Genomic DNA, 14,034 nt, shown 5'->3' on the forward strand with positions numbered 1-14,034 from the left:
GCCTTCAGTATCCACTTCCAGCTGAAGACCGCAGCCCGGAGCCTCTCACCTTGGCACTTAGAAACCTTTGCAGCGCGCGCAGCTGTTGTCTCCTGCCAGCTTTCTGAATCCTGGGATCCGTGATTTACTTCTTACTCTGAACTACGTGAGACCGGAGATGTACTTCAACCTTCCAAAGTCTCTTGGTGTGCAAAGAAAGGAGGAAGGTATTTGACATTATACACCACCTCTGTACTTAACGCTGCTGAAGTTTGCCTTAAGCTCACGCACAGTTGGAGGTCAGGAAACCCGTTTCCATAAAAATTAGTTTCAACACACTGCAGCTGTTCACCTGTAATAGAGTAGTATATATGCACGTACATGTTCTGAAGGCCGAGCTCTTCCCATGTGCAGCATTTCCCGGCCCAATGCATGCTTTGGAAAAAGAGGTCTGTGCTTCCAGCTTCTGCTGCAGCCTTTACTTGGGGAAAAGCTGGCACAGCCAGTATTAAATATGAGAAGCATTAAATATGAGAAGCGATGCCACCGTGTCACATTATATTAAGTATTTTTACCTGAGCTTTTGTAATTGAGCTGTTGTCTGTTGCATTAGTCACAGAAAGCAGCGGAGGAACTTCAGGCTGAGTATCTATTTTTGTCAGTCAACCTCTATTGTGCTTTTCTGTATTCTTTTTTTTTGTTATTTTTTTAAACCTTTTCCTGTCAGCTTGCCTCTCATAGTGCCAGTTCTGCCTGGAAACCTCCGCAGCTGTGTAATGAATGATGTTACGTTCAGCAGGATCAAAGGAAGCTGCACGTGCTGCTCCCAGCAGCTTCAAGCCATTGCTCAGGAGGCGTGGGAAGGCTTGGAACCGGCGTGCCCTTACAGCCACAGCGCAGCTCCAGGCTCTGTGCAAGGATCTCGCTGCAGCATTCTTCCTTTGGCGACGCCAGGGCTTGGCAGGTAAACCACACCTCCCATGGACACGCAAACAGCCACAACCGCGTATCCAATCAATTAATGGAAAACTCATTTTATTTTTAAACTCTGTAAAAGCTGTAATTATAAATATGACAAACTTAAAGGAACGTACATCATGGGGGAGTACAGGCAAATCAACAAGCTTTTTCCAGTTACTTTTCCATTGGAATCTTCACGTATCCTGATGTGTAACATGATAGTAGCTGCCTTCATGGGTATAAAAATAAGCCTCTGGCGTATCAAAGTATTTGTGAGCAGCAAGAATGTATAAAGCAACAGTTAATGTAGGAATTCTACTACTCTTTGGCATTATCACACAATTTAATATGTCCTTTTTTGACGAAGTGATGAAAACCTCTATGGTTATGTACACAGATGTAATTCTAAGCAGCTGGTTGTTCCAACACCTTATAGTTTGCATGGTCAGAGATGCATGTGTTGGGGGGGTACCTCACCCTGAGCTATCAACAGCAGCACAGGGGGTCCTCCATGGAGCACTAAGGTAGGATTTAAAAGAAAAACCCCAAACCAAAATACAGAAAAGCTTTCTCAGTGCAGAAGCATGGAGAACGTTAAAACTTCTGAAAAGGGCTCTCCAGTTGTCCCTCAGCACCAATGACAGAGAATTAAAAATCACCTCTTTGTTGTAATCTTCCCTCAGTGAAGCAAAGAAAGCACAAATCCTCTTAGAGCCCCTGACAGCACCCAGCTTTCATTGGTATTCGGCTGCCTTGTTTTGCAGCTTGGACGGTTTTCAGTTGTCACGTAGACACACTTATAGAGTGAAGTATGCTTGTTAGTAAATTTCGTCAGGTCCTGTATTTTGAAGTTTAAAAGGCAGACAAGAGTTGAGGGTCACAGCTGTCAAGCTGGAAGTGATGTGGGCAATCTAAGCTGGGGCTACGCATCTCTTTCAGTTTTTCCCCCCCTACAGCCTGTGCTGCTTTCTAGAAGTCTTGCTTTCCAAGCTTAACTCAGTATCTAATATTCTATCATTACAGATCAAAAATGCTATGGTGTAGCCATAGTAATGGGGTAGGGGAAAGAACAGCATAATTTACGGCTTGAGCTGAGGCTGTGCTGTAATTTAAGGAGCAGTTCACTTTCCACTCATCTCTCCAGATTTGTGGAAAAAAAAAATAGAAGTAAGTATTTGACGCAAGAATGCAAGTACTTATGTGGACAATTTCTCTAAGAAAAAAGGGGCAAGAAAATACTGTACAAGGAATTTGTTACAAGCAGAAATAGCAGAGACTGAATTTTACAAGAATATTTTGTATTTCCTTTGAAACGCTACACCTGAGCATTCTGTAAGCAATGATATTCCACTAACCCTGTAGGTGCAGTATTTGAATAAGGCTTACATTAAGAGGACAGCAATACTGAACTTAAATCCTGTCCGCTTACAGGCGTAAGCCCCATCCACTGCCTGTACTGTGGGTAACAAGTGTTGCTGTCTGGTAGATACAGCCTTGGTGTAGCATTGAGAAAGTGAGTACGTTTCTTGCTTCTGCTTCAGTACAGTATGGAAGCTGAGCTTGTTTACAGGGAACAACTGATTGCACCCCAAAGCCCAGGATAGCCACAAAGAATCTAACAAGGTTTTGCTCAGCTTGTGCCCATGCCGTTCCCTGTGTTGATGTGCTGCACTGACAGACACTTTCCTGCAAAAGAAAGTAAGTCACACTGTGACAAGCTTGGCATAAGGCCCAGATGGTCTCTGAGAGAACTGCAGTCCAAAAAGGCATGTGTACTCACTGTCCTTTGAAAGCCAGAATTTGTTAAGCAGCTGCCTGAGGATGGAGATGAAGCAAAAAGGAGCTGAGAGTTTCTGGAGAGGGGAAATAGATTTCTGGGGGAGTAATTTCAGCCCACAGGTATTTCTAGTTCTCCTGTAGCACATGCTCTGTTTCCTAATGAACAAATAGCACCTGTGCTCTGAAAATAAACACTACCTTTTTGCTTGAAAACTTGCCAGAGAAACTGGAAGGGAAAGAGCTTCCTGTGGCAGCTTTAAAAGTACCCTTTTCCCCAACTGTCACACGTAATTCTGTCTGTCATTCAAGGAAAAAAAAACAAAAAACAAACATTAAGATCAGTTAATATTTGAATTAAGATGGAAAACTCAGTTATCTTTAATCCTCTTTGGATATTGTGTGTGTGTGTACATACATCTTATAGACTATAGGAATAATGCAGGCAGTAGCCTTCTAATTTTTTTTTTCCTGGAGTAATCCCAATTCCACTGCTTTCTTAAGAACTTTAACCCTGTTACTACTGCTGTCACTGGCCAACTGCTACATTTTTTCATCGGTGTCAATTTAGAAGCAAGAGGTACCTTCCAGAAGAGAGATCTTGTATAATAGGAGCAGCAAGCTGCTGCCTAGGAGGTGTAGTTTAGGAGGGGAGGAGGTATAAATGGATCCTTCTCCTAGGAGCCAAGTACCTGTAGAAGTAACAAGGATAAAATGTTTCCTTGCTAGAGTGCTGACAGTGGGTAGTTCTGGAGTAGCACCAGCAAATGAAGCTACTTCAGTAGGTGCACAGAATCTCACAGCACACCTTTGGATGAAAACCTTTCCTCTCATGCCAAGTGAAGGGCGTGCTCACTGCACACTGCTGTTGGTTACCTTCCCCATCTCAACACCAATCATCCTCAGGCTGGGTCTGGCAGCTAGCAGTAAAAAGGCCGTGTACCCTGTGCTATAACATGTAAAGTAATACAAAATAACAGCTCTTAAAGTACACGTAATGTGGGTGAATCCCTTGCTTTTCTTTTAGATGTAGCTAAAGCTGGGGTCTTCCTTATCTTTTACTCCTATGTAGATACTTGAGGTAAGCTGAACATGATAGTGGCAGTCTGGAATACGTGCTCGGCAGTAGTGAACTCACATTTAAATGTGAGAACTCCTTCAATGCTGAAAACATTCAAGGCAGCGGTATAAAGGGCATTTACTACGTATTTGGGTTAGAATGAATAAGGAGAATACACAAGAATATTTTTTCTTACATTTTTTACATTTAGGAATAAAATCTTCAACCCCTAGACCCTGTACTTTGGGAGAAGAGAATTTCAGTGTTGTTTTTTCTCTGAACTCAACAGATTTTAATTGTAGAAAAATTGCAGCAAATTAAGTTCTTCCAGTTCATCAGAATATAACATTTTAGCCTGTTCACAAGCCTGCTATAAGCAGTCCTTACTCCAATAGAATAGCAGCAAAAACCACATCTAATTTTCTGTCATGATCAACTGCCGAATTGGTGACTCTGTGTTCTTGGCTATAACTTAGAATGTGATTTTATTTTATGTACATCTGTAGTAAGAGTTATTCACCTTTCTGAGCCTGTAGGGCAGTTCAAAACTATGTCCTTAAACAGCCGTGCATCAGTCTGTCTCCTCACTGAAGCTGTGATACTCTAAGAGGTGAAGTGCTGTTAAAATCTAAGAAAAAAGGACCCTCCTGTTGAGGCAGGAATGTGGTGGGGATAATGTTGTAGACTCCAGCAAGGATGTTCTCCACTTCCAGGTAGCAAAATCCACACCTATGATAGAAGAAATGATCTGTTACAACCAAGGTCTGAAATGTTTCGAGCAGCTAAGATTTCATTGAATCAACTATTTATTACCTGTAGTCCCCACTGCTCTTCTTCTGAAAGCCATAGGAACCAGGATCTCCTACTGTTGAGACGGTGACAATTTCAAACCCAACGCTGTACTGCCTGCAAGCCGAGTGACAAGACTGTTACTTTAATTATTTGGGCAATCAGGGCTACCGTGAGGATAGTAAGTTTTTGAAAACTGTATAGCTTGAATACATTTTTGTCACATTTGTGACAGAAATGTAAGTGAAGCTTACCATGACGTGAATGTGTAACTTGGAAGAAGATGCATTTTGGTTTCACAACTCTATCTGGAAAATCTTTACTAGCTTTCTGCTTCTGCACCAAAGCAGAGCCCGAGCGGTTAAACTTGCAGTGACATGCTCCTGGGCTGAGCAGCACAGGTTTTGGGCTGTGTCCTGAGCACCAGCAGAGGAATGTGAATGTTGGTGATCTCAGCACAGTTCTCATGTTGCACTGCAACCTGGGACAATTTGTCTACTACCTCTTCATAAATGTGACAGGCGCCGCTGGCCCTGTCAGTCAAACTACTCAAGTGTGATCTACAAATGCAGAAAATGAAAGCAAAGAAAGAAATGCTTAATTAGTGGAGTAGGAGAGCCATACCTTCAAGGAAAGACACACACTCGTCTGTGCTTCGTGAGAGAAAGAGTTTCCTCAAAGAAGAGAAGGTGGATAAAGACACGCTGCCATTTTATGGTGACGTTATGCAGCTTTGTGAAAAAACTCGATCATGTGCTGACTGCATGTCAGGAGATGTTGCTATTTAAAAACACTGTATTCTGATATCATGAGGCACATAAATTTTGCTGAAGGAATCTGACCTACATAACTTTAGTATAGGACTACCAGAAGTGAGAAGGTGCTTTCTCTTACCCTTTATTAGGTATCATTAAGCATACTGACACGTACTGTAAAGGGGCTGAGAGGATCATACCACTTGATCTACATTTTAAGTTAAACCTATTTTATGTTCTGCTTTCTTGACTATCCCCTCCAAAACTTGGTCCTCCTCAGCCCTCTCCAGAGCTGAGATGCAGTAATTTAGTAAAGGTCCACTCTACCACAGTAACAGCTGAGTGCCCGTAAGTATTACTTGCTACCCTGGGAAGTAGCTTTCAATATGAAAGACACTTCACAGGGCCCTGACATCCAATTCTTCCTCCTGATCTGCCAGTCACAGAGTAGATGCTTTGTCAGAGCTGAAGCTACTGCACAGGCTGTTATTTAAGAGCCTGTAAGTGTTTAGCATCCTGTATATTAGCTACATTATAGAAGACAAGAAATCATGACTGTGACTAATTTTAAGAGGAAAATAAGTCCTTTGTAGCCTCTTCCCTACTGCACAACACCTGGCTTTACTCACACCCCAAAAACTAATATGAAAGAAGGCTCCTGCTTCCCTTGTGAAGAATCTCCTCAGTAGCAAGCATGCAGGTTTAAATCACTATTGATGGCAAGGTTAGAAACAAACAGCATAATACCTGCTTAATATAAAGCTTAATAAAGCTGCTTCCCATATCTTATCTCTGGCTTTTCAGGGGGCTTCTCACCCACCCCTTGGAGGAGTCTGACAACTTATCCTTAGTGCACAATACTCTTGCTGTGTTGATACATGCTTCTCTACAAACCTTGGTCCACGCAGCTCGATTAGTAATGGCCCACTCTTGTCCAGCTGGAACTGATAGATGGGGTTATTTTTGTAGCTGTCTCTGAAGTTTCCACATCCTCCAGCACTGTGACCTTTCCATTGTCCGTTAACCTAAAAAGTCAAAAATACAGAAAATATTTTATATCCTGGAATTTATTTATGTGTCTAGATAAGTGATACAAGACTAGAAGCGCCTCTCACTTGTCACTGACTACAGGATTCTCTGAGTTTTTAAAGAGCGAGTGAAAGTCACAATGTGATTGTATTCAGAAAGTTTAACTACAGTCCTCCATCTACCTCACTCAAAGCCTTAGATCCTTTATAAAGGTAATATTATTCAGCTCCTAAGTACCGAGTAGCTGCTTCTGACTGCAAAAGATCACATCTAATGAAGGGTCTCTCTTCCCATCTATCCTGGAGCTGCTGAACTGTGTGGTTTTTTTTGTTGCTGTTTTCCCTGTCCTTCCCTCAAAAAACGAAACAAAAAACCAAAGCAACAACAGACCTCCTTTGCTGTGTTAAATGAGGGACAAAAACAGTCTAAGCATGGCACTACTTGTGTTGTAGCCTTTGATTTGGAAACCTCTCCCTCCAGCACTGCCCACTCACCACCTTGCACTCTGAGAAGCAGCACTACCGGGACAACAAAGATATCCATATGGACAGACTCCAAAAGGACAAAGAAATACAGGAGACAGAATGTTGCTCAGATTTTGAGAAGCAGGCCATCTGTTTGCAAGTTTCTCCTGCTAGTCATTAAAATGAAAGTTTAGACTTTTAAGACATGCCAGGCATTTGCACGGTTATAGCTGAGCTGCAGTCCCTGTATGTTACTTGCCTCCCCTCTCTGTCAAACCAGCAGGGATCAACAATTTTTCCTGTGATTTCTCTATTCAGCATCCAAAACCCTCGTGCTTGTCTTTAAGTGCAATGACTACTAAACAGTCACCAAATAGGCATTAAACGGGCAACTAGCTTTCTGTATTTAATCATTTAGACAGAGCCAGCCATGGACAGATAAAACATGCCTTTTATTTGAATACTAGACTGACATCTTCAAATAGTTAGCAAGAGGCTTCCATGTACTTAATTCTCTTTTGAAACGCAACACAGCATAAAACAGTTGTCGTGTCTCAAGCAGGCATACCATCTTCAGTGCATTTTTCACACTTCTTAAACCATTCTCCCAAACTAAGCTCCGTTTTTAAGAGCTAAAAGCGACAGTGGTTTCTGGAACAACTGAGGACATTGTCACATTGTCCCCAGGAGTCTAGCTACTTACTGTGCTCCTGAGCCGGTGAGATTCAAGGGCAATAAAAACAACAGCATGTGGTCCCTAGAGCACCTGGGCTTCTCACTTATTTTAGTCAAGTATGTGCTCTTGCCACTGCTGCTGCTCTACTCTCAGGGAGCATTTCCATATGAAATACACCATCCGCATACTGTCTTATTCCTGCTCAACAGTGTGACTGCTTATCCCAGTGATTACAGACCTTTGAGATATCTTAGCAAAATTTAAGACCTGTAAGGTATTGTGACATAGCCATCCTAAGTCCCTTTGTCACAGTCTCGGTAGCGGTGCCTTTGGTTTGCCACTACTACTTACGCTCCACCGTGCTAAAAACTTTTGAAGAAAATTGTGCACTTCCTCAAAATAAAGTGAGTGACCAGTCTGCACACTCATCACATATTAGGGCACAGGTTGTTACTCTAAAGGTTAGTCTGTTCTACTAAGGATTTATATTGTATCTGCACCGGTACAGCTGTAACACTCTCTACAATGAAGATAGAACTTATATACTGAATAGGACTCTCATCCTGATAAAAGTTAAGCCACTATCCTCACAGGGAAGTATAAAGAGTGAGCCAGCTACCAAATGCTTTTTTTGTTGTTACGAACAATGCTTAAAGCAGCCAATTGTTTGGCAAGAAACGTGCAGCCTAAGTACAAGGTTGGTCTTGCACTAGGTATGCTTAGATTAAGCTCTAGTTGACCTCCTTAATTAAGAAGTTTGGTTTTTGAGAAGACAGCCTAAGCTGGCATTTCTGGACATTAGTGGAAAATCACATTTAGAAACCTCGTATATCTCAAATATGGAAAAAACAAAACCTAATCATTATTTAGTAATGCATAAAAAAATTCTTTACCCGTTTGGAAATGGTGTAAGGTGTAGGAATCTTGGAAAAGGTAAACTTGCACAAGGAATACACCTGTGTGGTAAAGGCAGGAGTTGGTCACACATTCATCTGGCATATCTCATGACATATTAGAAGAAAAAAAGAAAAACAGAACCGCCTACAAATACTTTTTAGATACTTGCTCTCTTTAAAAATCATCACAAAGGACATGCAGCTTTAGTACTGGGGCTCCAGTGACCTCTTTGTCTTACCCATCTCTTATTAGAGGTCATTTCAGAGGAAAAGGAAAGGTAGAGGCTGATGGTAAATGTAGGAGAGTTCCCGACTGCTACTGTATTGTATTGACACCCTATACTGTCTTAATTACAACAAAGAACATTATCAAGCACATCATCCACTGGTTCCACCCCATCATTCATAGCCTCCCTCCCCAAAGTAACAACGGCGACCCAGAAGTGCACTCATTCATCACATTTACAGGTAAAGGACACTTTACAGTATAAGTATTTGCTTTCATTATGAAACCAACGGTGCATACCCTGATGGTGTAATGGATAGTGTTTTGTTTCTCATACTGAGACACCACTAATGTAAATGTATGGGTTCCAGGAGAAGTCAGCTTTATCTTGGTCAGATAATGAGGACTGTTGATCCGAATGCCATCGATATATGGAGGAGGATCAGCTGAAAAAGAAAAGGATGAACACTTTTCCCAATCAAAGAAATCCCCCAGCCATTTATAATCAGTGAATTCTGCTCAGAAAGTCAGACTGTTGATAGTATGTTTAGACTATAACCAGACTTGAGTGCCTTCAAAAGAAAGGAGCCTCAAGATTTGCTCTTAGAAAGCAAGAACAGATAATCTTAGAGCAACTATTATTTTCTGAAGATGTACATCACACATGACAGGACAAATTCTGCACTTGAAAGTACAGCTTAAATCCTTGACTTGAGAGAACTACATGTCCAACTCTCACCAGTGTCTCTGAGCAAAGGAGCCCTACTGTGATTATGTCAAAATTTAAAGAAAAAGATAAGGAACATTTCAACATTCTATAAAAATCTATGAGAAGCCTGTTAGAGAAGCTTCCTTCTCTGTTGACAGGGCAGCTGCAGGTGGTAGACAAGACTGAGCAATATGTTCACGTCTTTGAGAAACAAAACCACATCTCCATCTCTCTCCCTCTCTCTCTTAAGATCACTACGCAATGCAAATGCAGTATTTATTACAAGCATCTCAAACATTTTTCTTATACAATTACACAATACAATTTGTTATTTGATCTCTAATTGGTTATTTCCAGAATTCTTTTAATTTTCATGAAGCAGAGACAAGTCTAGCCAATTACTTCAACAGACCCAGGATCAGGTCCTTTGTTTTCTTCCACAAAGCAGCATGGAAGAAGGGAAAGGATTAATATAAAACAGCAAGCTTAGGAATGGGAAATCCCTGTCTCAGTGCCAAAGGATTAACCTGTTTTGTTCTGACCTCATTTTAACAGATGGTAAAAACAATACTGCAGCTTGACAAATCTATTTCCATGGAAAAAAGGTTTTAAATGAGTTTGAGCTCGTGAGATTAAGAGTTTATAAAAAGTTTGGTTATCAAGACAAAACAGACAAATGATCCAGCTCTCCTTAACGGTCTTGCTGGAAGACTGTCTTTTTCAAGCACAGCAGAACAGTTCCCTCCACTATACCAAAGTGTTTTGTTTGCTGACTGGAATGTTTTCAGTATTACACACATACAAAGTAAGAACTGCTGCAGCTAACAACATCACAAGCATGTCTTGGGTGGTAAGGAGAAGCAAATTCTTTAACAAGATCAGCTCGTGCAAAACCTGATGATTTAGTAAGGTCTCCTCAGTGGATGTTTTCTGCAGAAAGACAGCTTGGATTCTAGGCAAACTGGTTGGCAGAGTACACTGAACAAGACCAGAGATGAGCCCCACAACCATTATCAGCTATTCCAATAGAAAAATCAAGCAAAAAAAAAACCAAAGGGGAAAAAAAAAAAAAAGGGAAGCACAAATTCCACTCTTTGTTCAGAAGAACTTTAAAAGCTACTATTACCTGCTGCATGAGCAGCTACCTGAATGCAACCCAAGTTCTAAAGAGGGTTCCCTTCCTGAAAAAGCAACAGGCCAAATCCTGCCTGTCTCAGGATGCATCTTCACTGAATTTGTGAATTCAATTCACTTGAATTTTCACCACAATTCAATTTGAGGTGGATGGTTGGACTGGATGATCTTGTAGGTCTTTTCCAACCTAGCTAATTCTATGATTCTATGAACTTATTCAAGGAGTATTTTTTTAGTTTACACTGAGACCTCTAATTTGGTATAAAGAACAAATAAAAATTTGTTCTTATGACGTTATTAGCTTTACCTTAAAGCTATAATCTATCTACCCATTCAGCCTGAGCATTACCTTTACTTCCTGTGTCTCAGATCTGCTATCTGTCTTGGAATCAAACATATGTGGCTTTTTTGCAGCTACAACAAAGCTCCAAAAATCAAGTAGGGTTAAGATCTTCTAGCACACGCAGCTTGGTTTATTCCTTCCACGTAGTCTGTTGAGGTGGTCAAAGGGCTGAAGGACTACAACAGAAGACTGACCTCTTAGAATGAGGCATGCAGCGTTAAAACAAACTGCGCCTCTCTTTCCCACAAAACTCTCTGCAAGCGTTCATCTATTCTTAAGCATCGTTGTCTTTGACAATCGAGGCATACTAACCTGGATAGTAAACTTTTTTGCCATCTGTCTTGTATACAACCATCGTAATGAATTCCCGATTGTGTGCAAAGTCATCCTATAAAAAACACATACGGAGTTATACACTTCTGTGGAATATAACAAACATTTCAGCTAAATCAAACACACATTCTCCCACCCCTTTGATCACCACATGCTATGGTCCAGTAGCTACATTTATATTTCAAAAATGTCTGAAATAAAACAACTACCACTAATTTAAACAGTTCAGGCCCTTGGGATTCAGAATTACTTTGGTACTGTTATGGTGGAATATAATAACCTCACTCACTCTTTACCTTGGGTCTATTTCAACCAACTTGTATGCAGGTATCTGTACAGCTGAATTTAAAATTTCTAGGTATACATGCACACATACCTGGAACGTGTAAATATAAGCAGTAACATGCTACATCAGAGACAGACTTACAAAGGATACCACAGAGCTCAGAATATGGAAAGCACAAGGAGAGAACTCCCACCTTATCTGTGATGTGTCTACTCAGCAGCACCCAGACCACAGCTCCACCCTGTGGGCACTGCACCTCCAGCTTGTACTGCGGGTTGTTGGCCAGGCTGTAGGCATCCTTCACCGGGCCTTGCTTGGCATCCCAAGTACTAGGAGCAACGCAGACATTTCATCAAATTAGCTTTGAAAATAAAGAGACTTATACTTCGCTAACTTTAGGATGCTTTGTATAAGCTATTATGTCCAAAAGCTTGCCTTTTTCTTTTTTTCCCCCCTCCCCTACAGACTTCTATTTAGGTCAATTTTTGAAGAAAAATTAATCAGTTTCATGTTTGGAGAGGTGCCTGGATGAAACGTTAGAAATCCTTGAGGTACCCTATTACAAAACCTGCCTCAGGAACTGTCTAGACAAGGAGATGGGGGGGGGGGGGGGGAAGTGCTGATGACAACACAAAGCACGACACACTGGGAACAGAAAAGGACAAAGCTATTTGTGTCATCGACCCTTCCCACCCTTTTGAACTGAACAGCATTTGTGAATGGCTGCATTATTAACTAAGCTTCAGTTATCTCTGTTATTATGCCACTATTTATGGCAGTTGTTACTGTGCTAGGCACTGCCCTACACAGAGGTATGACAATCATTAATAATACAAGGAAATACAAGGTAGAAGATGATTGAACGTGTATGTTCATCTCAGAGCTCATGTTGCTACATCATGACGGCACATTTTAGAATTAGTCTGAACACGAAGGTGGAAGGAGCCTTTACAAACTGATGACAGAGCTCGGGCAGAACTAACATATACAGAAGCCATGTGGAAGCAGGGGTGAAGCGTGGTATACTGCAGAAGAGAAACAAACAAACCCTCACTTCCAGAAACAGAGGCACTTGTCTTCTAACTGGGTTACAAAAAGATCGAATGAGATGAATACCAGGAGAGAGACAGGTACCACGTTCAAATAAATTGAGGGCTAAAGAAGATACCGTACAACTACGACTGGTGAAAAATGGACTTTGGCTCCTATGACATGAGCAAACACACCTTGTAAAGGCAACATGCACTGCACAGATGGCTTGGAACTGCCCAGGAAGATGAAGTCCAAGTAGGAGTTAGGTCACTGAAGCACTGCCTAGTGACTGAGTAAACTAACACTGACTGCAAAAATCTGATTTCTATTCCAAAACAGAGATGTGGGACTGAGGTCAGCATCCACTTACACAACCTTATGTCCACAATATCTTCACAAAGATCACAGGAATTTCAACAATGTCATAGCAAAACTCAAAACAAAAGCCTGGGCTCAGAATTTAGAATTGTAAAGTTGGGCTCAAGACCATGGTTGGAGTCCAACCTCTGCAGCTGTAAGTGAGAAAAATGGAAGAAAGGAAACACCTCATCAAGACATTCAGCGTTATGTTGACACAAAAGTTCTTGGACCAACCTGTGAATACATGTAGATTCTTTAAAAAGACCTGGGTTCCAACTCAAATAAATTACATCATAGTACTGGCACAAGTCCTCCCAGGCAATCCAGAAAATCCCTATGAAAACAAATTGCCGTTATTGTTTGCTTACTAGAAACGTTGAGTTTACTCATTTTTCAAAAGTCTCAGGCAAATAATACAGCTGATGTAAACTTCACATTTCTGTGAGGCAGAGTAATAACATCTGCACTGCCTACATTCCTAAAGTTAAACTTAATCCACAAAACAAACAAGTTAAACCAAGAAAGACAAATTAGTAAGAATCTCTGCTCATCTCTAACTTCGGGTACTTTCCAAAGCTGTCAAGACATTTTTCATTCTCAAGCATGAATCAGAAGGCATGAGAGAACCTCTGTTCTACCCAATAAAGACATCACTAACTGATACTGAGCTGCCTTATTCCTTCCTAAGTTTCTGGAAAAAAAAAATATCCGATAGGTTATCCCAGTTCAACAAACCAGTTTAGCAACACAATGAAGTACTCAATCAATATAGGTATCTTGAAATGTATTCCTAAGAACTTCATTATGGGACTTGCTTTAGCACCCCACATCTGCTTCATCTTTACAATTCTCCTGTATTTATTTAATGCTCTGTAACTCATTTAATGGCAACTCCAACCAACACCACCACCTACAAACTGACAGATTCCTGATGAAATGAACTCTCAGACAGATAACACCATCATAATGCAGCTCTCTGACACTGGCACTCACAGGTCTTGCAGTGCTAGAAAAATACACAGTCAGAAGAACTACACATTTAGACTGCAAAGTCACTAGGTAAATGCAGTCAGAAAAATAACTCCCTTAAAACTGCTAATGTAACTTTATATAAATTTTAACTACTAGACGCTACAGATGCACTAATTCCTTACTGAACGAATCACTATGTAAATAATGAGCTGATCTCTCCTAACTCTCAAAAAGCCAGGACCGCTATTCTTATAT

The 14,034-nt window shown here is 41.0% G+C and overlaps 1 protein-coding gene across 2 annotated transcripts in view; it reads right to left on the reverse strand.

The window, feature by feature from the left end:
• Window positions 997–14,034, reverse strand: part of CAPN7 (calpain 7) — a 29,660-nt gene continuing 16,622 nt past the window's right edge. For both annotated transcript variants that reach the window (XM_021385988.1, XM_021385989.1), the window contains 8 exons: window positions 13,042–13,141; window positions 11,609–11,744; window positions 11,109–11,184; window positions 8,911–9,056; window positions 8,382–8,444; window positions 6,214–6,344; window positions 4,589–4,681; window positions 997–4,504 (listed from right to left, as the gene is read on the reverse strand). In XM_021385988.1, coding sequence (XP_021241663.1) covers window positions 4,360–4,504; window positions 4,589–4,681; window positions 6,214–6,344; window positions 8,382–8,444; window positions 8,911–9,056; window positions 11,109–11,184; window positions 11,609–11,744; window positions 13,042–13,141 — 890 coding nt within the window. In that variant the 3' untranslated portion in view covers window positions 997–4,359. The remainder of the gene's footprint in view (window positions 4,505–4,588; window positions 4,682–6,213; window positions 6,345–8,381; window positions 8,445–8,910; window positions 9,057–11,108; window positions 11,185–11,608; window positions 11,745–13,041; window positions 13,142–14,034) is intronic.

This window comes from Numida meleagris, chromosome 2 (genome assembly GCF_002078875.1).
Source record: "Numida meleagris isolate 19003 breed g44 Domestic line chromosome 2, NumMel1.0, whole genome shotgun sequence".
NCBI classification, from domain to species: domain Eukaryota; kingdom Metazoa; phylum Chordata; class Aves; order Galliformes; family Numididae; genus Numida; species Numida meleagris.